The sequence below is a fragment of the Delphinus delphis genome, chromosome 1 (assembly GCF_949987515.2).
Source record: "Delphinus delphis chromosome 1, mDelDel1.2, whole genome shotgun sequence".
Classification (NCBI taxonomy): Eukaryota; Metazoa; Chordata; class Mammalia; order Artiodactyla; family Delphinidae; genus Delphinus; species Delphinus delphis.
Genome location: NC_082683.1, coordinates 139215499 through 139234876, shown reverse-complemented (window position 1 = coordinate 139234876; position 19378 = coordinate 139215499). Strand labels below are relative to the sequence as shown.

The 19378-nt window shown below is 43.7% G+C and overlaps 1 protein-coding gene across 2 annotated transcripts in view; it reads right to left on the bottom strand.

Moving 5' to 3' along the window:
- Positions 1-470: 470 nt before the first annotated feature.
- C1H1orf21 (chromosome 1 C1orf21 homolog) overlaps positions 471-19378 on the bottom strand; it is a 227754-nt gene continuing 208846 nt past the window's right edge. The window contains exon 6 of one of the 2 annotated variants that reach the window (XM_060035258.1): positions 471-3909. In XM_060035258.1, the coding sequence (XP_059891241.1) occupies positions 3871-3909 (39 nt within the window). In that variant the 3' untranslated portion in view covers positions 471-3870. The remainder of the gene's footprint in view (positions 3910-19378) is intronic. The other variant, XM_060035253.1, reaches the window with a different exon arrangement.

Here is a 19378-nt window from a genome sequence, read left to right as displayed (position 1 = left end):
CCAGGCCTTATTCTTCTACTAGGGTTTTAAGCAAAACTTAGCAAAAAGTTTAATTTCTGAGACGTACAAAGAAATAAAGCTCTGAGCATGTCTTCCGGGGGAAAAGCATGCAGGGCAGATTTTATGTAAAATTATAGAGTGCAATCTGATACCTTTTTTTTATGAGGGAGTTGGGAGGAGGAAGGAGAGAGCCTTAGATACCAATTGTTTTGCCTTTCATAAAAAATATATCAGAGATTCAGAGTCAGTATTTTCCTAGATTAAGAATTTGATAATTTTTCTTCCTATGATACTGACAAGACCAATAGACATGGAAACGCTCTTTTAAATTCTTGCCCAGTGTCTAAGCAGGACGTGTAATCAATATGCCAACGGGCCTCATAGGCTGCTGAGGAAAACTGCGTAAGAGCTATAATCTCTGTTCTTAGCAGGCTTGTGGGGAGAGTGTGGCCCTAAGAGAAAATAAGTCTCAACGAGACTGTGAGGGAGACAAGGTTATAACTCAAACTGGGACCGAAAGGGGGGCGTCATCATCCCTGGACCCGCTCCCGGGGGCTGTCAGGTTGCAGCTATGGCCGCTTCTGACCCTGGGTGAGCCCCTGACACGGAGGTGCAGGAGGCTGGCACCAGCACGGAGGACTGAGGAGCCGAGGCTCCTCAATCAGGGCATCAAAGCTCCGTCTCAGACCCTGGGCACTGCAGACGGGGAGAGACCTGTCTCCCAGCAGGCTGGTGGGTGGCCGCTGCTATGTCTGAGGGCCGACCTAGTTTTCTGTCTCCAGACTTTGTACCTTCTTTGTCCTAAATAGACCGTAACACCACCCTACGCTCCAGCCTGGGGCTAGGAGGCACCGTGAGGTAAAAGCCTCTTTCAGGGTTCTCTGCCAGTAACAAACACGCATTCAATTATGACAGCAGTACTCCGTGATCCTGAATGTCTGCCAACCAAAAGAAAGCTACGCACATACTGCTGAACTTGTACAATTCTACAACTCAGAGCCCATAAGGCGTGTGTAATCTAGCTGTAAATCTTGCCTCCAGTCTGCCCCACCCACTGGCCACTAAAGCAGCTGGATTTTGAATCGCACCGGGCGCACAGCCATCGCCCTTCTCTGTCCTAAATGCTTCTCGGCCCGTTTCTCATCCTTTTTCTATACCTCCATCCGCCAGACCATTTCCCTCCCTCCTTCCTTCATCTCCCTGAGTCCTCAGAGATGACAGCCAGCAGGAGCACCAGCTTCTGGATTATTCTTTCACTGTATCTGAGACAACGGGCTTCATGTTCAGATACACAGGGGAAAAAAAAAGGCAAATGTTTTTGCATTAGACCTTTACAGAAGGCATAAAAAAATAAAGTACAAACACAGATCCCTTGACAATTTTATGATTAAAACCAACAAATGGAAAACAGACAGTTTTGAGCGTTGCTAACATAGTCAAGTATTTCACGCCAACTGGCTCCGTCACCCCATTTCTCAGATCTGTTTCTAGATGTACCGAATGTGTCTGCAGATGACATCACTTTTGCCCATCAAAGAGGTACCCCGTGTTAAACCCGGGAGACAGAACTCCAGGTGAAAAGCCACTGGCTCACGGGCACAACACTTCAGGTGTCACGAAACCCCCAAAAATCAGATTCCCCAGAGACACGTGGTTCTGTGTACACGTGTATCATGTCAAAATGTTAAACGTGACCGTCAGAAAAATGATGTGAGCCTGTTTCATCTCCACGTGGAAGGTGGTGATTTTCTGGGAAGACACTATCTGAGACACCAAATAGAGGAGCGAAATGGAAGACATTCAGTGTTTGCTTCATTCTTGCTGGATAAGAACAAGGAATCTCGGGAAAAGGTCACCTTCGGAACAGTGAACAAGTCACTGGCGCACAAGTTTAAGGTGGGGCTTGGCAGTTCGTTTACAGTTGGGAAAAACTATTTTAGTCACTTGGCCAAAAACCATAGAAAAGGAGGGGACATAAAACCCTAGGCGACTCGAACTCTCCCTGCGTTTTTTCTGCTCGAAGCTGGATAAAAAGCCCGAAATTTTGGCTGCGTCTCTATTTATGTAACAACCACAGCTGCTCCCCCAAATAGCTGCTGCTGCCGGCTGAAAGAAGGAAGGGCTTTTGTTGCTAACGTTTGAGTCCATTTTCTCTAGTGCCTGACTGAGTTTCCTTCCCCTCACTTTTGGTGTGTGCCGGGTCTAAAAGGAGATAAGGAATCTCCCCCTGAACACGTTACTGGTGCCACCAGCTCTGTGGATGGATTTTCAGGTCAAGGCTCATCTTCACAGCAAGAACACACTAAGCTTCTTATTCTATTCTGCGGCAGGTGATCTCTCAACTACCCAGAGCGTATTAACTACCCACCTTTGGAGGGTGGCAGTGTGGCTGACGCTGAGGCCTTTCGCGTCCACAACCCTGCAAACAGAGAAACACACAGTGCTTTTGCTGTGTTTCTTTTTGTGGGCCAAACCCACACCTGGGCTGCTGGCGTGGCACTGAATAGGGTGCCCTCCCCTGAAAGTAACAAAGAGAACCCTCGTCAAAGCTATCGAACGTGTTAAAAAAATACAAAAGTTATTTTCTCCTTTTGATTGCTATTTACTTGTGACAACATTTGTTAAAAATATTATTTCTGTCTTTGAGAAGAGACCATTCTCTTCATAGAATTATGGAAAAATAAACTCTACCAAACCCACAGTTCATGTTCCCCACGACTGCCCGGGGCTTTGGCTTTCGCATCTCCGAATATCATCACCAGTGTCCATGTACTATGTTTTCTAGTCGGCAAACGCTTTTCACCACACCATCCAGTGCTGCAAGTAAGAGAAAGGAAGTGGCAAGGCCCACGTGCCATTTTGAAGGGAAGTAGGGTGGTTTATTGGCTAACAGGATGAAAGCTAACAGGGTGGTTTCAGGCCCTCCTAAAAAGCCGTGGGACGTCCCCTCACCTCCTCTGACCACTGTCAGCACTGCGAATGCTTGGTGGGTTATAAATGGGACGGTAGGGAGCCACTGAGGAGTCATTGCTAAGGAGGGCTCGTCTTCCGCACCCAGGATCATCATAAAACACTGAGCTGGATGAATGGGAGAAGACAAGGAAACATAAAAACAGTAAAATGTTTATTTTCTTAGAAAAAAAAGTAGGCAAGAGGGATTCAAAATGATTGTGATCACACTTCCGTCTGCATCGGAGCAAAACTGACGCTGCAAGCTTGATCTTTGATTAAGAGACCCAGGAAATGAAACCACCTGCCGTTCGCTCCTATGTCACTTCCAGGAGCCATGTCACAACATGCTTTTAATCGACAACAGCGTCTCTACTTCTTCTTCACAGAGAAACAAGGCTTTTGCCATAGCAACCGTCCCCTCTCCAAAGCGCGGCACTGCCAGTGAGAAGCAAGGCTTTGGACTGCTCAGGGGAAGGCAGGGAAGGAGGAGAGAGGGAAGGAGGCGCTTGTCTTAGAAGCGGAACCGGTCTAGGACAGAAGTTGGATATCTGAGTTCACCACTACCTTATCTTATAGAAAATAGGTTGGAGAGCATCTGTAAAACCAACAGTATCTTTAAGGTGAAATTGCAGAATTTTGCTGCAGACCTGGACACTGAGAGAAGTGAAAAGTTGCAACAAGTTTTAACTAGCAGCAACAAAGAAAGTTCGATAACAGTTTTTTTTTTGTTTGTTTTTAGCAATATTCCTTTGCAAGTTCATTAAGAAACATTGTAATTTAATGGGGCATACGATATGGAACGATCTTCTTTTGCTATAGTGCTGTTCGCTGAAGAGAACCGACCTTTGCAAAGATTTCAACGTGGGGTGTAACCTATTTACACAGTAGTAGCTCCCAGTTTGAGTGGTAGAATTGGTGCTATGTGATATCTTCTTCTTCCGAACAGTAATCTCGACCCTTGAGAGGAAAAGAAAAGAATAAGATGTGACTGAGAATCCAAAGCAAGGCTTGAGATAGTTACTTGCAATCGGTTTTCTCTCAGTATATGTCTCCCTGCAACAGGAGCCAGGCTCCGTCATTGACTACTGAGCACCAGGAAGGTTAAGTCATAAATACGTGCTGGCTGATTTATAAACTGTATATACCTCATAGCATGGAAGTTTTACCAAGCCCCCAATAAGCCCTTATTTTGTATTGGTAAGAACTTATACTAGGCACAGGAAAGACTCAGCCTTTCAACAAGTCATTACCAAATGGATTAGCCATTCTGGAGACCAATTTGTCATGAACAGGAGAAACCAAAATGAACAGTGAACGGAGTCCCTTTCTGCTCGGGCTGTTCACACTCCACAGCTATATCTCCAAGCCCAGAACTTATTACACTTTTACAGAGGAGGATGGCATAATCTAGGGATGTCTTAGTTTTAATCCACCCTAATGTGGTGGTTTTTTTTTTTTTTTTTGGCCACACTGTGTGGCATGTGGGATCTTAGTTCTCCGACCAGGGATCAAACCCTCGCCCCCTGCAGTGGAAGTGCAGAGTCTTAACCACTGGACCACCAGGGAAGTCCCTTAATCCATTCTAAGTTAAAACAGGGATTAAAAAACAAAGATTCACTGAATATGTATAACATATCTAGGACTATGTGTGGTATGTTTGGGATGCACAAGGAAGGCAAAAATGCTTTTAATGCATCCATCCCCTAACAAAACAGGTTACTTGAGGGCTTAAGAACTATATCCAGCCATTACTTTTGAACATATTTCATCCTCTCTCCAGCAGGTTATATACTCTATGAAGGCACAGTTAGGCCTGGGATTTAAGCTCCATGTCTGACATCACCAGGCTGTCTTGGTCAAAGCACATGGCTCCTTGGTCTGTAGTCTCTCACAGAGAGCACGGAAACAAGTCCCTGTCCTGCCTGTGTCACAGATAAAGGCTTTGTGTAAAGTCATGTATTCATACTATTTATATCCTTTGACCACTTTCTTTTTTTTTTTTTTTAAAGAAAAAAAAAAAGAGGAATGTATTGGAAAGATACAAAGGTATCCCAAAGAAGTGAAGGTTCAGTAACCAAGGTTGGAAAGGACAGATGTGGGAACAACATGGACCTTACCTCCTGAGAGTGGCTATTAATGTGCTCTAGTTCCAGTGACTTCCAGTCTCTGTGTCTGTTTGTTGTTTCAAATTTCCTGGAGTGACAATCATACTGGCTCAACTGGACTGAGCCCTCTACTCCTGGATCACACAAGTGTGAACAGGTAACATCCCACGATGCTCAAGTTTGCCGAATGCTCTCTCCATGTTGGGTACTGTGCTTAGCACTTTTCAAGTATTGCTGATTCTGCCACCACAGCCCTATGTCTTATGTACTGTTGTGTCTCCCATTCCTCAGATGAGAAAAACAAAGCCCAGAGAGGCCCAGAAGTTTTCCGAAGTCATAAAGCTTTTACCCGACATCCAATCTTTGGCATGCCATGCACATATCTTTAACTTTCTGACTAGACAGCATAGGTGGTAGTTGGAGTTGGTCTCTGCAAACATCCCATGTTAATACCTTAGGGTTTTGCATGAGTGATCAAAGTCCACATCTTCTTTCCAACAGAAGTCAGAGCCATGTCCTGACTGTCTAAAGCGCTTGGCATCTAAGCCTCCCCATGACCTAGACAAGGGCGGGAGAAACATGTGGAGAGTAGGCTTGACCATGGCTATGGGCAGGAGCAAAAACAGCTAGCTCAGCAGCAGTGGAAGGGGAGGGGGCTTACTTCTTTCCTTTTTTTTTTTTCTCGTGATTTTTTTTTTTTTTTTTTGCGGTACGCGGGCCTCTCACTGTTGTGGCCTCTCCCGTTGTGGAGCACAGGCTCCGGACGCGCAAGCTCAGCGGCCATGGCTCACGGGCCCAGCTGCTCCGCGGCATGTGGGATCTTCCTGGACCGGGGCACAAACCCATGTCCCCTGCATTGGCAGGCAGACTCTCAACCACTGCGCCACCAGGGAAGCCCCGACTTCTTTCTTTTTAAATACACACTACATGTTTCAATTCTGGGGGGAAAGTTCCTTTAAAAATAAAATTTTCTTTATAACTGGGACTTATTACTAAAAGTATCTAAAACATAAAGAAAATAATAATTTCGCATACAACTATTTCTCAAATGTATGACATGTTTCTTTGTCACAGTATCTGTATATTGGAAGTAGCTCACATTCTCCTAATATTTCAGCATCATTCTAATGCATGAATGCAGGTACCACCTGGCTGGGCAGTCATCCTGGCTCTGTGACTCACTAGCTCTGGGATTTTGATCAAGTTACCTCTCTGTGTCTCACTTTCCCCATCTGTAAAACGAAGATAACAACAGTACCAACTTCATGTGGTTGCTGAAGATTAAGTGAGTTAATAGTAGTAAAGTGATTAACTCGGGCCTGGCACATAATTTTATACATGTATGTGTGTACACATGTGTACACGTGTGTCTGACAAATAAAAAAGTGCTGCCACACCAAGAAGTCTTCGGGGCCTGCAAAAGCACGAGGGTGGCCCATTCCCGTGCTAACCGGCCCCAGATCGCGTGTTCTCTTTAAATGATTCACCAATTAGCAGATTTTGGTTTCTTCTGCTATCCCATTGCCAACTCTCATCCCTGCTCCTTGCAGAGTTTTTGAGCCTGGTGTCATCTCCAGGCTTGTTTTACTTGCTGCAAAAAAAAGTCTCCTGGGTAGGGAAGCTGGGTAAGCAATCTTCCTGACAAGAGAAGTGTGTCCCCAATGACACCTCCCTGGTGACCGTGTCCAAGCAGATGCCAGCTGTTGCCTTGGCCCAGACCACCCAGGAGACACTCCCTGAGCCACATGGTGGAGAGCTAGAAAGGAGACCCTCGTGGACCGTTGGGAGTTTATTCTCCATTGTGGGCAACAGGACACATCCAAACCTATCAGAAATGTATCAGATGATGCTCTCCACGTATCCTCAACTCATGGGGCTCAGAGAGTAGACCTGCGAGTGGCCTCTGAGTGTCTGGCTGGAGGGGAAAGGTGGGCTCATGGAGTTTACGTTAGGAAAGGAGAGGACTTCTCCAGTGTATATGTGGACACACACTGTTGTGAGACACTGGGCAAATCTTCGGGCTTTGGTTTCCTGGGGAGAATCATGGTCTCTGTTTCATAGGGTTGTGATCAGGATTACATGGGAAAAATACCGTTTCTAGCAGGTGGTCAATAAATATTAGCTGCTGCTATTATTACTACTACTGCTATTAAACCCCCTGTTTGTCCAGGCCCTGGCGGGAGAATAAGGACCACCCTCCTTATGGCGGTTGGGTGGGTGAGAACTGTCGTCACAAATGGGACTCTGCCAGGTGTCAGGGAGCCCTTCCTTCCACCTCAGCCTTGCACCCCAGACGGGCCAGAACCCCATGTGCTCAAATAAAGCTTCTATGGCAGACACCTCAATCCCTTCCCTTCTTAAGAAGCCGCAATCAAAGCAAAGGCCTAGGTGGCCAATGTTGGGGTTCAGAGGGCATCTTATCCACAAGGAAGAACTTGGATGCAGTGACAGACAGACACACACACACGTGAACTGGTGCACTCGCTGATAAAGCGGTGTCTCCAACTCTGTAAATGAGTTATAGGGTTAAACAGACCCTCCAAGTTTACTGTCACCATAGGGAAGCGCCCTCTTTTGAGGGACAAATCTCTTGTAAACGCTCTGCGTCAACCCAAACTGCAACTTCCATTTCTCAAGCATTTGCTCCTCTGAAATTATTATAATTACTATGAGAAGGAGAAGGAAAATTGCATCAGCTGCTTTGCAGACACTATTTCATTGGTTACTCACACCAACCCTGCAAAGTAGGTAGGAGTCCTGCGTCCTGTTACTTGTGGGCAAACCTCAGAGAAGCCCAGAACACAGGGCTAATCCTTGCCTCTTTTGTTATGACTGTAGTGAGTTGATAACTGAATTCAAATCAGTTTTATTTTTGTTATTATCACCTGTCAGCAGCTCTGAGAAGCAATTATTTTACGAACAGAAAACTTGGAAATCAAAAACAAGGAGAGTAAGAGCTCCCATGTGGCCAGTGTCATTTTAAGGGGAACCCAAGAAAACGTACTGAAGCAGCCCCATCTCAGCATCACAAGGGCCCCACCTGCACACAGGCTCTACTGGGCCAGATAGGGAGCTTGTTTCTATAATATGACTTCACGTCTCATTGAAATTTTTAAAGAACGATGCTAAAAAGAGAACCTTAAAACCTGCAGCTGTCAGACGGCAGGAAGCGGGAGTGAGCTGGGTTTGGGAGCTACACAGCAATTCTCTTAGTCCAAAGCATGCCCTTTCCCCTTAAAGGGACTACAAAATGGAAGTCTTTGTAAAGACACTGTATGCAGCCAGCATTAGGGACTGTTAGACACAATTCCACCCTTGTGCAAAGGACACACTGAAAGCTACAGACAGCCAGGTCCCCACGAGACCCCACGTGTGGGAAGAATGGAAACGCACGAGGACGCTGACAAGGAAGGGTCGTATGAAGAACCACAGAGGCGTTTTGGTGTAGACTCAGACTCCAAAAATCTCAAGGAGCTTTTTGCCTACCAGTTTCCCTGACCACAGCCCTACTCGGTAGAGTTTCCATGCCCTCTTCAACCGTCTGCATTGTTTTCTTGGAAACTGGAAGTTTATGTCAACTCATACATTTCTGAGGTTCTAGGGTCAGGATTTTTTTGTTTGTTGAAATGTCTAGGCTTAGAATTAGCAATATTAAGGTGTAGCAAAGGAAAGGACATTGTCCTAATTCTGCTAGTTTAAAGAGGAACAGATCAAAGAGTGACTTCAAATAAGGGAATTATTCCTCCAAAGTGCCTACAGTACTTCTTCTCCTCAAGTTTACGCAGGCAAATAGTCTAGCGCTGGCTGTCCAGTTTCAGGGGTGAGTTTATCACAGGAGTCTCTAGTACTTCTCTGTAGATGTGTGTGCATCTGGCCTAATACATACACCTCAAGCATGTAAGAGTCAGCTGTGAACTGAGTATTTCCCCAATGGAGTAGACTAGAACAAGATGAAAGTTCCAGAGAGGAAGCAGTGAGCTCCAGTTTCCCCATCTGTAAAATGGGGACAGTAAGACCTAACTTGCAGTGCTGTTGGGAGACTTAGGAGTAATACACATAGTGTTTGGCAAAGCTTGGCACATGGTACTTAATAAATTATAGCTCTTATGATGATATTGAAAAATGAGGTCAACAGATCCAACTGTTAATAAACTGACTATGTGAGAAATTGGGCCACCACTGGATTACTCATCTACATCCAGGCCCTCAAACAAGCTGGCACCTCAGGGCCTGGATGCTTGTCCTTCCTCCAACTTCCTGGCTGGCTCCTCCTGCCTGCAGCCCTCACCCCATCCATCACTTCACATTTTCTAGACCTCTGCTCAAATGTCACCTCACTGTCTTCCCTGAGCTCCTTATATACAATAGCACTTCTTACTCTGTTTCATTTTTATTTCTATTACTTATCATTACCTGACATCATTAACGTATTGCTTTATTCCTTTATTGGCTGTCTTCCCCCTTGAATAGATGCATCCAGTGGGCTGAAAGTGTTTTCTGCACTGCTGCATCCCTAGGACTTAGACTAGTGCTGGCGACATATTAGATGATCACTAAATATTTGCTGAATAAACGAAAGGAGGAACAGTATCTAGAGAGTTCTGAGATTTTGGAGTTGGAAGGGGACCCAGAGGTCTTCCTCCCCTACCTTGCATCTAATGTAGAACAGACCTCCATTGACCATATTATAGGCAGGGAGCCTTCTCTTTACGACTGGAACATGTCAGATACTTTTCCAGCTACTCATGAAATTGTTCACAGCTGAGCCCAAACCCTGCCTCTCTGTAACTCCCACAGAATGGCACGGTCAGGGCCTTTGTAACCAGAGGCTAGGTCTTCCCAGACTGATAGCATCCTTCGGTCCATTACCTGTGAATAACGAGGTTTCCACCTAGGTCTTACTCCCTTGCATGTGTGTCACTTTTCTCATGTTCTTTTTAAAGTGGAGCCGTCAGAAACATCACCAGTACAGAATAAGATATCCTGGTAATATGGCCTAAGATATGTAAGAATTAAGTATTTGACAAAGAGGGTCACCAGAAATGACAGATTCCAAGAGAAATGATGTGCTAAATCTTAATAATAATACAAAACAGACCATAAAACTGAGCTTCTGTCAAAGCTCTGGAGAAGGAAATAACTCTTAGCCTCAAAGCCATAAAAAAGATCACGTAGAAAATAAAAAGATGAACATATTTCATCATGTAAAAATGAAACTTTGCATACCAAAAGAAAAAGAATAAAACAAAATAAAAAGGCAAACCTCAATGGGAAAAATACCTGCAGCATACAATGTGTAAGTGACAAGTTACATGAGAAGCTCATATCAATAAAAAAAGTTAATGTAAGAGGATTTCAACAAGAGGGAAGGGCACAGAGTGGAAATTCATTTAGAACAAATAAAGTCAGCAAACACACAAATAGAAAAACGGTCTGCTTCAGTAATAAAAAAATCCAAATGAAGACAATTAGATATTATTTAAAAATAGCGATACCCAATTCTTGGGAGTGTACAATGAAGCGCAGCTCTCATACACTGCTGGCAGCCTTGTAAAGTGGTAGGGCTGCTTTGGAAAGTAATGTGGTAATATGTATTATGAGTCATAAGAACGTTCATACCCTTCTTATAGCAATCATAGACATCAATATTAATGATAAACTCCCAAATATATGTTTTTAAAAATATATGCATTTATTCCCTGGGGCTGGAGATGGGAAAGGGGATTGGCTGGCTGTATGCTGGCAGGAGGGATCTTACTGATGTGATGAAAATGTTCTAAAACTGGAATGTGGTGATAGTCATGCAGTTTGGTAAATTTACTAAAAATCATTGAATTGTATGTATAAAATAAGTAAATTTTATGGCATGTAAACTATACCTTTATAAAATTCTTAGAAGTGTACAAATATTTTCATTGCAGCATTTTTATTAGGCATGGAAAAAAACCATCTAATATCCCAAAGAAAATATGGTTAAAACATATAAAAGACGAACAAAACAACAGGATCGGTCATCCACTGTGTCCGAAACTGGCAGATCCTTCTTGTACATATCCTGCATTTCCACATATATTGCTTTCTTCTCTCATACTCTCTCCTCCCCAGACTTCTCTTAGTGGTTACTTAGTCTTACGATCTTGTTCAACATCATAATTTCAAGTGAAAGCTCTAGGGAGAATTGGTCTCTTCCCCTCAGTCATCCTTCCATCCCACCACGTATTAAAAGTAATTTTAGCCAAAATGTTTGCTTCCCTTACTACAGGGGGCAGAACAGAACATGTCTCTTATTCCCCTTTGTCTTTTTTTTTTTTTTTTTTTTTTTTTTGCTGATAAAGCAAAAGACTTTATTGGGAAGGGGCACCCGGGTGGAGAGGAGCAGGGTAAGGGAACCCATGAGAACTGCTCTCTCCTCTTTGTCTTTTTGACACTCAGTGGAATCCTTGTGTGACCCATAGAAGTGTGCTTTAATAAGGCTTATTTCTGCCCGGAAGTGTGCACTGTTACACTCATCATACAGCAGGCTAACTGACAAATGAAGACTTCCCCCTCCTCTCCTGAACCTCTCTGGATGACTGGGAAACTCCATAGGTTTCTGACCTGTGCATTATTTGAATTCTCCTACCACCTGTCTGCTTCCTTTGCATGATTCATCTTCCTCCTCTCTCTTCCTAACTGTGGGCTTAGTGAGTCTGTTTCCTGACTTAGTCGCGCCTCTTTGGTAGCCTTCTACCCTGCACTGTGGGGCAGTCTGGCTTTCTGGGCACCAAAGAACATCTTGATTAATGAAACACAATTATCCCAACAGTATTCGGTACAGACGCTTAATGGGCCGTCTTGCTTCTCTGCCCACCTAACATCTTTTTCCCCAAAACTTTTCCTGCATGTATCACCATCCAGCGGCAACCTCGGATCTAAGTTTCTATGGGAGCCTGAACATTTAAACTCTGTCAAACCAGGAATACAGGGGCACGAGAGCTGCATTCCACAGCTTGAGCATCTGTGAACCACCAGCCAGAATCCAGAACAAAGATGACGAGGAGGAGGCGGGAAGAGGGTGGAAAAGTGAAATGAAGGACACCCCCCAGGGGCTGCTGTTGAATCCTCCTCCTGTAGGGCTGTGGGCCAGGAGTCAGGCGCCCTCCACTGCTTCCTCGGGGCTGCAAGTGTCAGAGCCTCTTCGGTCAGGGAGTGTTTCAGCAGCATTTTCATTACAGCACAACAATTTATAACAAGTTTTGAGGCAATGCCGAAGAAAAGCAAAAATAATTAGCAGTGCTGTTCAAGTCTCCTCCCCTGGCTTATTTCATTAGAAAAATCAATCAAGGCATTAATGGCCAAGCCTGTTTCTAATGAGCTTTATTCTAATTAGACTTGTGCGTTACCATTTCAGTTGGAAAAAGGAATCGTTCGTAATGACCAGTAGGGGTATGACAGCCTCTGACTGTTTTGTTGACCATGTAGAGGAATGATCACCACGATAACAACCACAGTGACAAGAACCCTAGTATACTGGCCTTTTCCTTTCCAAGAGAGAATGTATTGACTAAACAGCGTTAAAACTCCCATGAAGTGTTTATTATACCCAAATCCTCCTTCTACTGATTCTATCCTTCTAAAAAGGATATTTTAGAAGCTTCGAGGGACCTATTTCTCAAGGTCCTGCTTTGCCTGATGTTGGCACTCATCTGACTTCGATGATGCTCCTTTCCTCACGAGGAGGCGAGCAGGAGTGAGGACAGGGAAAAGCAGGGATGGGACTTCCTTGGCCGTCCAGTGGTTAAGACTTTGTGCTTCCAATGTAGAGGGCACAGGTTTGATCCCTGGTCGGGGAACTAAGATCTCACAAGCCACCGCATGGCAAGGCCAAAGAAAGAAAAGAAAAAAAAAAAAAGCAGGGATACAGAATGCAGGATGCCCATGTCTCTGGGCCATATTGAACTGATGTCCTACAGCAGGGTTGGTGACTTTCTCTGTGAAGGACCAAAGAGTAAATAATTTAGGCTTTGCATTCTAAAGGGTCTCTGTTGCAACTCAGCTCTAGCTATAAGCATGAAGGCAGCCACAGAGAAAAGTAAAAGAACGAGTATGGCTGTGTTCCAACAAAACTTTATTTGTGGACCCTTAAGTTGGAATTTCACATGATTTTTCCCATGTCAGAAAATATTATTTGGCCTTTTGTTTCCCCCAACCATTTAAACACATAAAAACTATTCTTGTCTGGCAGGCTAGATTTGGCCCATGGGCTGTATTCTGCCCACTTTTGTCACAGAAAATACAATTACCATCTGTAGGTTCAGAGGCTAACTCTGTCACGGGTTCGGGCCCTTTTCCTAAGAGCTCACACAGCAGAGATAAATTCCACCTTGAGAGACATTTCTCTCAAGATGGGGCCAGGGTTCTTCTCCAAAAGATTGTTTTATAAAATTGTTCTTATAAACCAAAAAACCATTGATCAAAATCAAAATTAAATTAAAAAATTTTCTTACAACCCTGTCTTGCTAATAAATTAGAAAGTTTTCAAGTTTCATTTAAATCTCTGTCCGTATGTATGTCACTTTTATATAGTTTCAATCCTATGATAGACAACAAATTTTTTAATTTTATTTTTTTTACTTGATATTATCTTATAAAAAATTTCCCTGTTATACCCGATTCCTTATAATGATAAAGAGATACACCATAAAATTTTGCGTAATTCTTTGCAGAAGATTTCCAGGTCATTTGATGGACTTAATTCAAAGAGATGTCTTAAATTAGTCTATTCTCAGGTATAAGAGTTAAGATTTAAATACCACCCCTCACCCCTAAGCCAGGAGAACCCACTTGGTGGATTGGAGCCTCATGGGTCTCCCCTAGGATTCACCTCCTCTAGGACATGAAGCTTCATGTCTAGGACATGAAGCTCCTCTAAGACTCACTTCCTTCAGGACAATGGCTTTAGCAGGCCTGGGATTTCAATCCATATGCCTCTTGACAAAGATGTGCCTTCCAGACAAACTCTTTAGAGCTCTTTGTTCTGAACTAATTGCTTATACCCTAGAATTTATTTTGAACATGGCTGGAGGTTTGGGGAGACTAAGAACACACCTCCTTTCCTTATAGTTTTTAACTGAGAACAGTCAGTCAGATGAGAATCAGCGTTCTTGCTGGATTAGAGAACCCAGCGTTCTTGCTGGATTATAGAACCCAGCAGGCTTCTCCTTATCCCCTCTCCTCCCACCCCCCTGAGGCCTTCTGGATGGTGAATGACTCACCCAGTCACAGGTGGAGAGAGTAGAGAATGCTGGGTTTGCCCGTCTTAATGCTCCATGGGCTAGCCTACCAGGCAGGGGAGAATGTGACAAGTTGGTTCCTTTCCCTCCTGCCTACACAGAGGAGCAACACTGTTTGCTGGACCACAGTGCTCACCTTCCCTTTCCTTCTTCTTTGCTTTCAGAATAGGAAGCACATGCATTTGGCCAGGGAGAGGACTGCAGCTACTGATGGGATGTCCCTGCCCGCAGAAGGCACAGAAGAGTGAACTAGCTAGATATGAGGGAGAAAAGGCCCAGAGAGCAGTGAGGAGTGGGTGTCCTGGGCCCATGGTTGGGGAGAACATGTCCGTTTGGCTTCCTTCCTCTTCCAGGACATGGCTAAGGTGGGCAAGCTGCCCCTAAAAAGAGGAAGAAAAGCAGCGTCCATGGGATTTCATGATGAATCCTGAGGTTTCCATTGGCCTGATGAATCTAATACATTTCCTGGGAATTAACACTTTGGGAGGATAACAACTGGGGGAGGCCCAGAGGACATATAAGAAGCTGGGCAAACAGAACTAACTGAATTTGTGGGGACTGTTTAGCCTAATAAGTTATGAAGCTCTGATTATATTAAGGCTTGTCACACATTTGATCAACTGGCCAATAAGAACAGCAATGAATAGAGGTTAACTCCATCTGTGGCCATGACTATCAGAGCCCTTGGAAATGGGAGCAGTTTCAAATGAAATTAAAACAGGAGCACTGGGCTTCCCTGGTAGTGCAGTGGTTAAGAATCCGCCTGCCAATGCAGGGGACACGGGTTCGAGCCCCGGTCCAGGAAGATCCCCGTGCTGCGGATCAACTAAGCCCAGGTGCCACAACTACTGAGCCTGCGCTCTAGAGCCCACGAGCCACAACTACTGAAGCCTGCGTGCCACAACTACTGAAGCCTGCGCACCTAGAGCCTGTGCTTCACAACAAGAGAAGCCACCGCAATGAGAAGCCCATGCACCGCAAGGAAGAGTAGCCCCCGCTCACCACAGCTAGAGAAAGCCAGCAACGAAGACCCAATGCAGCCATCAATCAATCAATCAATCAATCAAAACAACAACAACAACAACAACAAAAACCCAGAAGAACTTCAGGTGACTTAGAGCATGCCTTGGTGCCCGTGTATTAGTTCCTCCTGAAGGTTTTCTTCCACCAAACTGTACATATGTGGATGCAGTGGAAGGTGTGAGCAACGCCAGTGACCACTGTGTAATCTGCTTGTTTTCCACCTGACATTTTGTCATACACATATTCCTCTTTTCATAGACTTCTCTGAATTTTGAGAAATTTAAAAGATACAGAAAAGTATAATGAATGTAACAAGCACTGCATTTCAATCACAGGCATAAGAACTAGTAATATTTTGTAACATTGCTTCTAGCTGCCACTCTCTCCCTGAAGAAATGAAACTACCATCCCAGTCCCATTCCCCTTCCCCCATCCCCAGGTACAACAATGATCATGGGTTTGGTATGATCATTTTGATACTTTAATAATTGTATAATATTCATAATATACCAAATAAACTATACATCTTCTATATGAATGTTTACATATAAAACAGATATAAATACATGCCATTTATAAATATATCATATAAAAACGTACTACAGTAATGTGTGCACGCACACGTGTATGTATAACTGGTGTTTAATAAATATTTGTTGAATGTCCATCTAAAAACAGTGTATGGTTTTTTAATTTGTATGGTGTCATACAATTTTTTATCATTCTGCTCTATTCCTCTATTCATTTAATAATATGATTTGAGATCTATAATTGTGGAGATATATATATATGCGCCTGGGTCATTTAACTGCTGCACGATATTGTACTGTGGGTCTATAAAGGATTTTATTTATTCATTCCTCTAGCGCTAGGTGCTTAAACTGCTTCCAGGTTTTAAAAATTTTTTTTGCGACTGAGCACAGTATGTATGCTTCAGTGAACTTTATTGCACACATGTAAGAGAATTTCAAGGATATAGACTCATAACTTTAATTGATGGTTTTTATTGGTTAGCATTAATAGTACTTCCTTATATATGCTGGCTACAGATCCTTTTCATGTTTTAAGTATTGCAAATATATTCCAAACTTAGTTTACTAGAAGCTCTGCATTTGGGAATTATGAGACTTATTAATAAGATAGATACTGACCCATGATACTCACCTGACTCTCTGTGTCTATTTTAAATTTGTTAAGAACCCAGAAGGGAGGCAGAATATGATTAAACATCTCCAAACCTCCAACAACCAATTTCGAGAATATGAGTTTAAAGTATTTGGTACTCTTCTTTTGACTCTATTTAGAAAAATGGGATTAAAATGAGGGCAATCTAGAAGTGTCTACACCAAGAATGCTTTCTCTAGGAATTCTCCACAGAATTTCAAAGAGAGGAATAAGTATCCCACAAATAACAAGATATATCAGAATAAATATTTCAAGAAATCTACAAAACATAGTATGTTTTATAATTCCTTCCCGATTGATATAAAGGGGCATGCCTCATTCTTTGCTACAGAGGGTTCTGTTTAGTGGGAGTTTGGAAAGTTGCGGGTAAATCAGATAAGATACTCTCTGAAGTTCCTCCCAACTGAAAACTTTATGCTGCTAGATTAGAAGCTCCCTAAAGGCAAGGACCCAATTTCCTAATTCCTCATGGTGCAGCTCCATGGCCCTGGCTCATTTCTGCGTCCAGAGAACACATTCCAGATAAGCTTGTTAAATGAATCAAAGAAGTTAATCTTACTGCTTTAATGATCTTGTTAGGGATCCCCTTTCCTAACTTTTTGTTGTTGTTATAAACATTTTAAGACTAGTATTAATGAATATTTGCAAAAGCAGGTTTTAAGCAACCCACAAGAATTAAAAAAGAATGAACCCTCCAAACAGCAAAAATACAGATAGGGATTCAGCTGTACCCGGGCCACTGACTCATGGACTCATTCTGTAATCAGCTCAAAAGCTGGTACAGGTTATTTAATGGCTCTATAAATGTTCACACGAATCTAATTCCTTAACATGTTTATACCACACAGGAGGGAGGTGGGCCAGTACACCGGAAAATATCCTGTTCTAATTCTCTCTCTACAAGGAGACATCTATACCACAGGAAGGCACTTGCTCAAGCAAGGTTCAATTTGATAAGTTCTGCATGTTCAGTTTCAGTCACCACCTCCCCCAAATCCTTCCTCTACAAATGGCCTTTATGATGTGGATACAGGCAACTTCAACCAAAATAAAAGCTACCAATCACAGAGCACATACAACATATCAAACACTCTGCTACAGACTCTACATGAATTTTCTTTAATTTCCCGGACAAGTTAGTGTTACTATCCAAAATTTTGGTGAGGAAACTGAGGATCAGAAAGGTTAAACAATTAGCCTGAGGTCACACAGCTACTACTGGAGTGGGTCTTCGGATTTGCCTGGGGTTTGAAGCACAGGCTCTTTCACTTGCTCCGTGCTGCCTCTTTTCTTGACTTTTCTCAGTTCTGTTTCTTGGCACTGTACCTACTACATACCTGCCATGGGGCTCCTAACTGTTAAGAGCCCCTCCTATCACGCTGAGCCCTTTGCTACAGGAGTCTGCCCCATCACACCTCCTTCCTTCGTGTGCTTCTGCTTCTGCTAAGCCCAGTGGTCTTATGTGCCCTATTCACTCCTTCAACAAATTTATTAAGCCTCTGTTCTGTCCCAGGCCCTGTGCTAGGTTCTAGGCAAACAAAGAGACCCAATTTTTATCCTTAGGGAACCGTCTATGTAATGCTTCGAGTTCTTTTAGAGATTCTTAAATAATAAATTAGCAGTGACAGAGGCTGGTACCCTCTGTCCCCAAGGGCCCTCTGTAGGGCTAAAACAATGCCCCTGGATGCTAAGCGCGAAGAGTGGAAAGGCCATGGGGACGAGGGGAAACAGATAGCCCAGGAAGAGGAAGGGAAGGAGAAACCGAATGGGAACAAGACAAAAAAACGACACAAGCCAGCATCACTGTCTCTCTGCTCTGAGTGGTACCTTGGGCCACCTTCTTTTGCCCAAGTACTACACCCATGGCAAAATGACACCATTCACCGATTGTGCCCCAGGTTGCTGTTGAGTTCAGAACACTGTCGGCCTCACTGCATTCATAAAAATGGCATGGTTTTTATTTGTATTCATGTACTCCACTGTTCTGGAACCTGGACTCTTCTCCTTTGCTACTCCCTAAGGCACCAGGCTGATAGAACCTCAAGAATTCTCTGAAAATCAAGCCCTCCAAAAAAAGAAAGTGAGAAGAGACTGGGTGTGTTGCATTCTTCTAGGTTTGCTGCCTCCTTTATTTTCCTTGGCTGCGTGACCTATGACTAGTAGCTACATGGAATGCTGGGAAACGCTAGGATCCTCAAAGTCCACGGTGTGCACGCACTTCGCCAGTGGCTCCTGCACCAATGTTATCATAGTAACTATTAAGAAGTCACCTGCATAAAGCTATGCGGTAGGGAGAGAAACAAAACAGGGCTGGGTCACAGCCTTACCCTTGTAATTACAGCTTTACTTTGACCAGCGAATGAGGAAAGGTACGTACAGGAGAGAGAGCAGGCAAGGCAGGGGGATGATGGGGAAGGAGACACAAGGCAGGGTTTGATTATTAGCAAAATTAAGGCCCTGCTGTGTTTCCCATGGAGCAAGGAGCTGTTTAATGGAATAACGGCAGCCCAGCCCAGTTCCAAAATACATGTGTCAGCAAGAGCATCTCTCTGCCAGTGCTGAAGGCCCTGGTTGTTACGGAAATTGACAAGCTAGTGGGAGGGACATGCTATGACTTCCTCCGTACACATGGAGCAGGCCAGGTGACATTCTTCAGGATCTGATACAACAGTCCCATGTTTCTCATCACTAGCGGCACTGAGGAGACCTTTAAACGCACCACCAGAAAGTAAAACCTATCATCAACTGCAGGTGCCAAATATTATATTCGATTTTATAGCAGCTCTGCAGTTAAACAGTCTACTTCAGGAAGAGTTTATATATAGAACCAAAAATCACGGC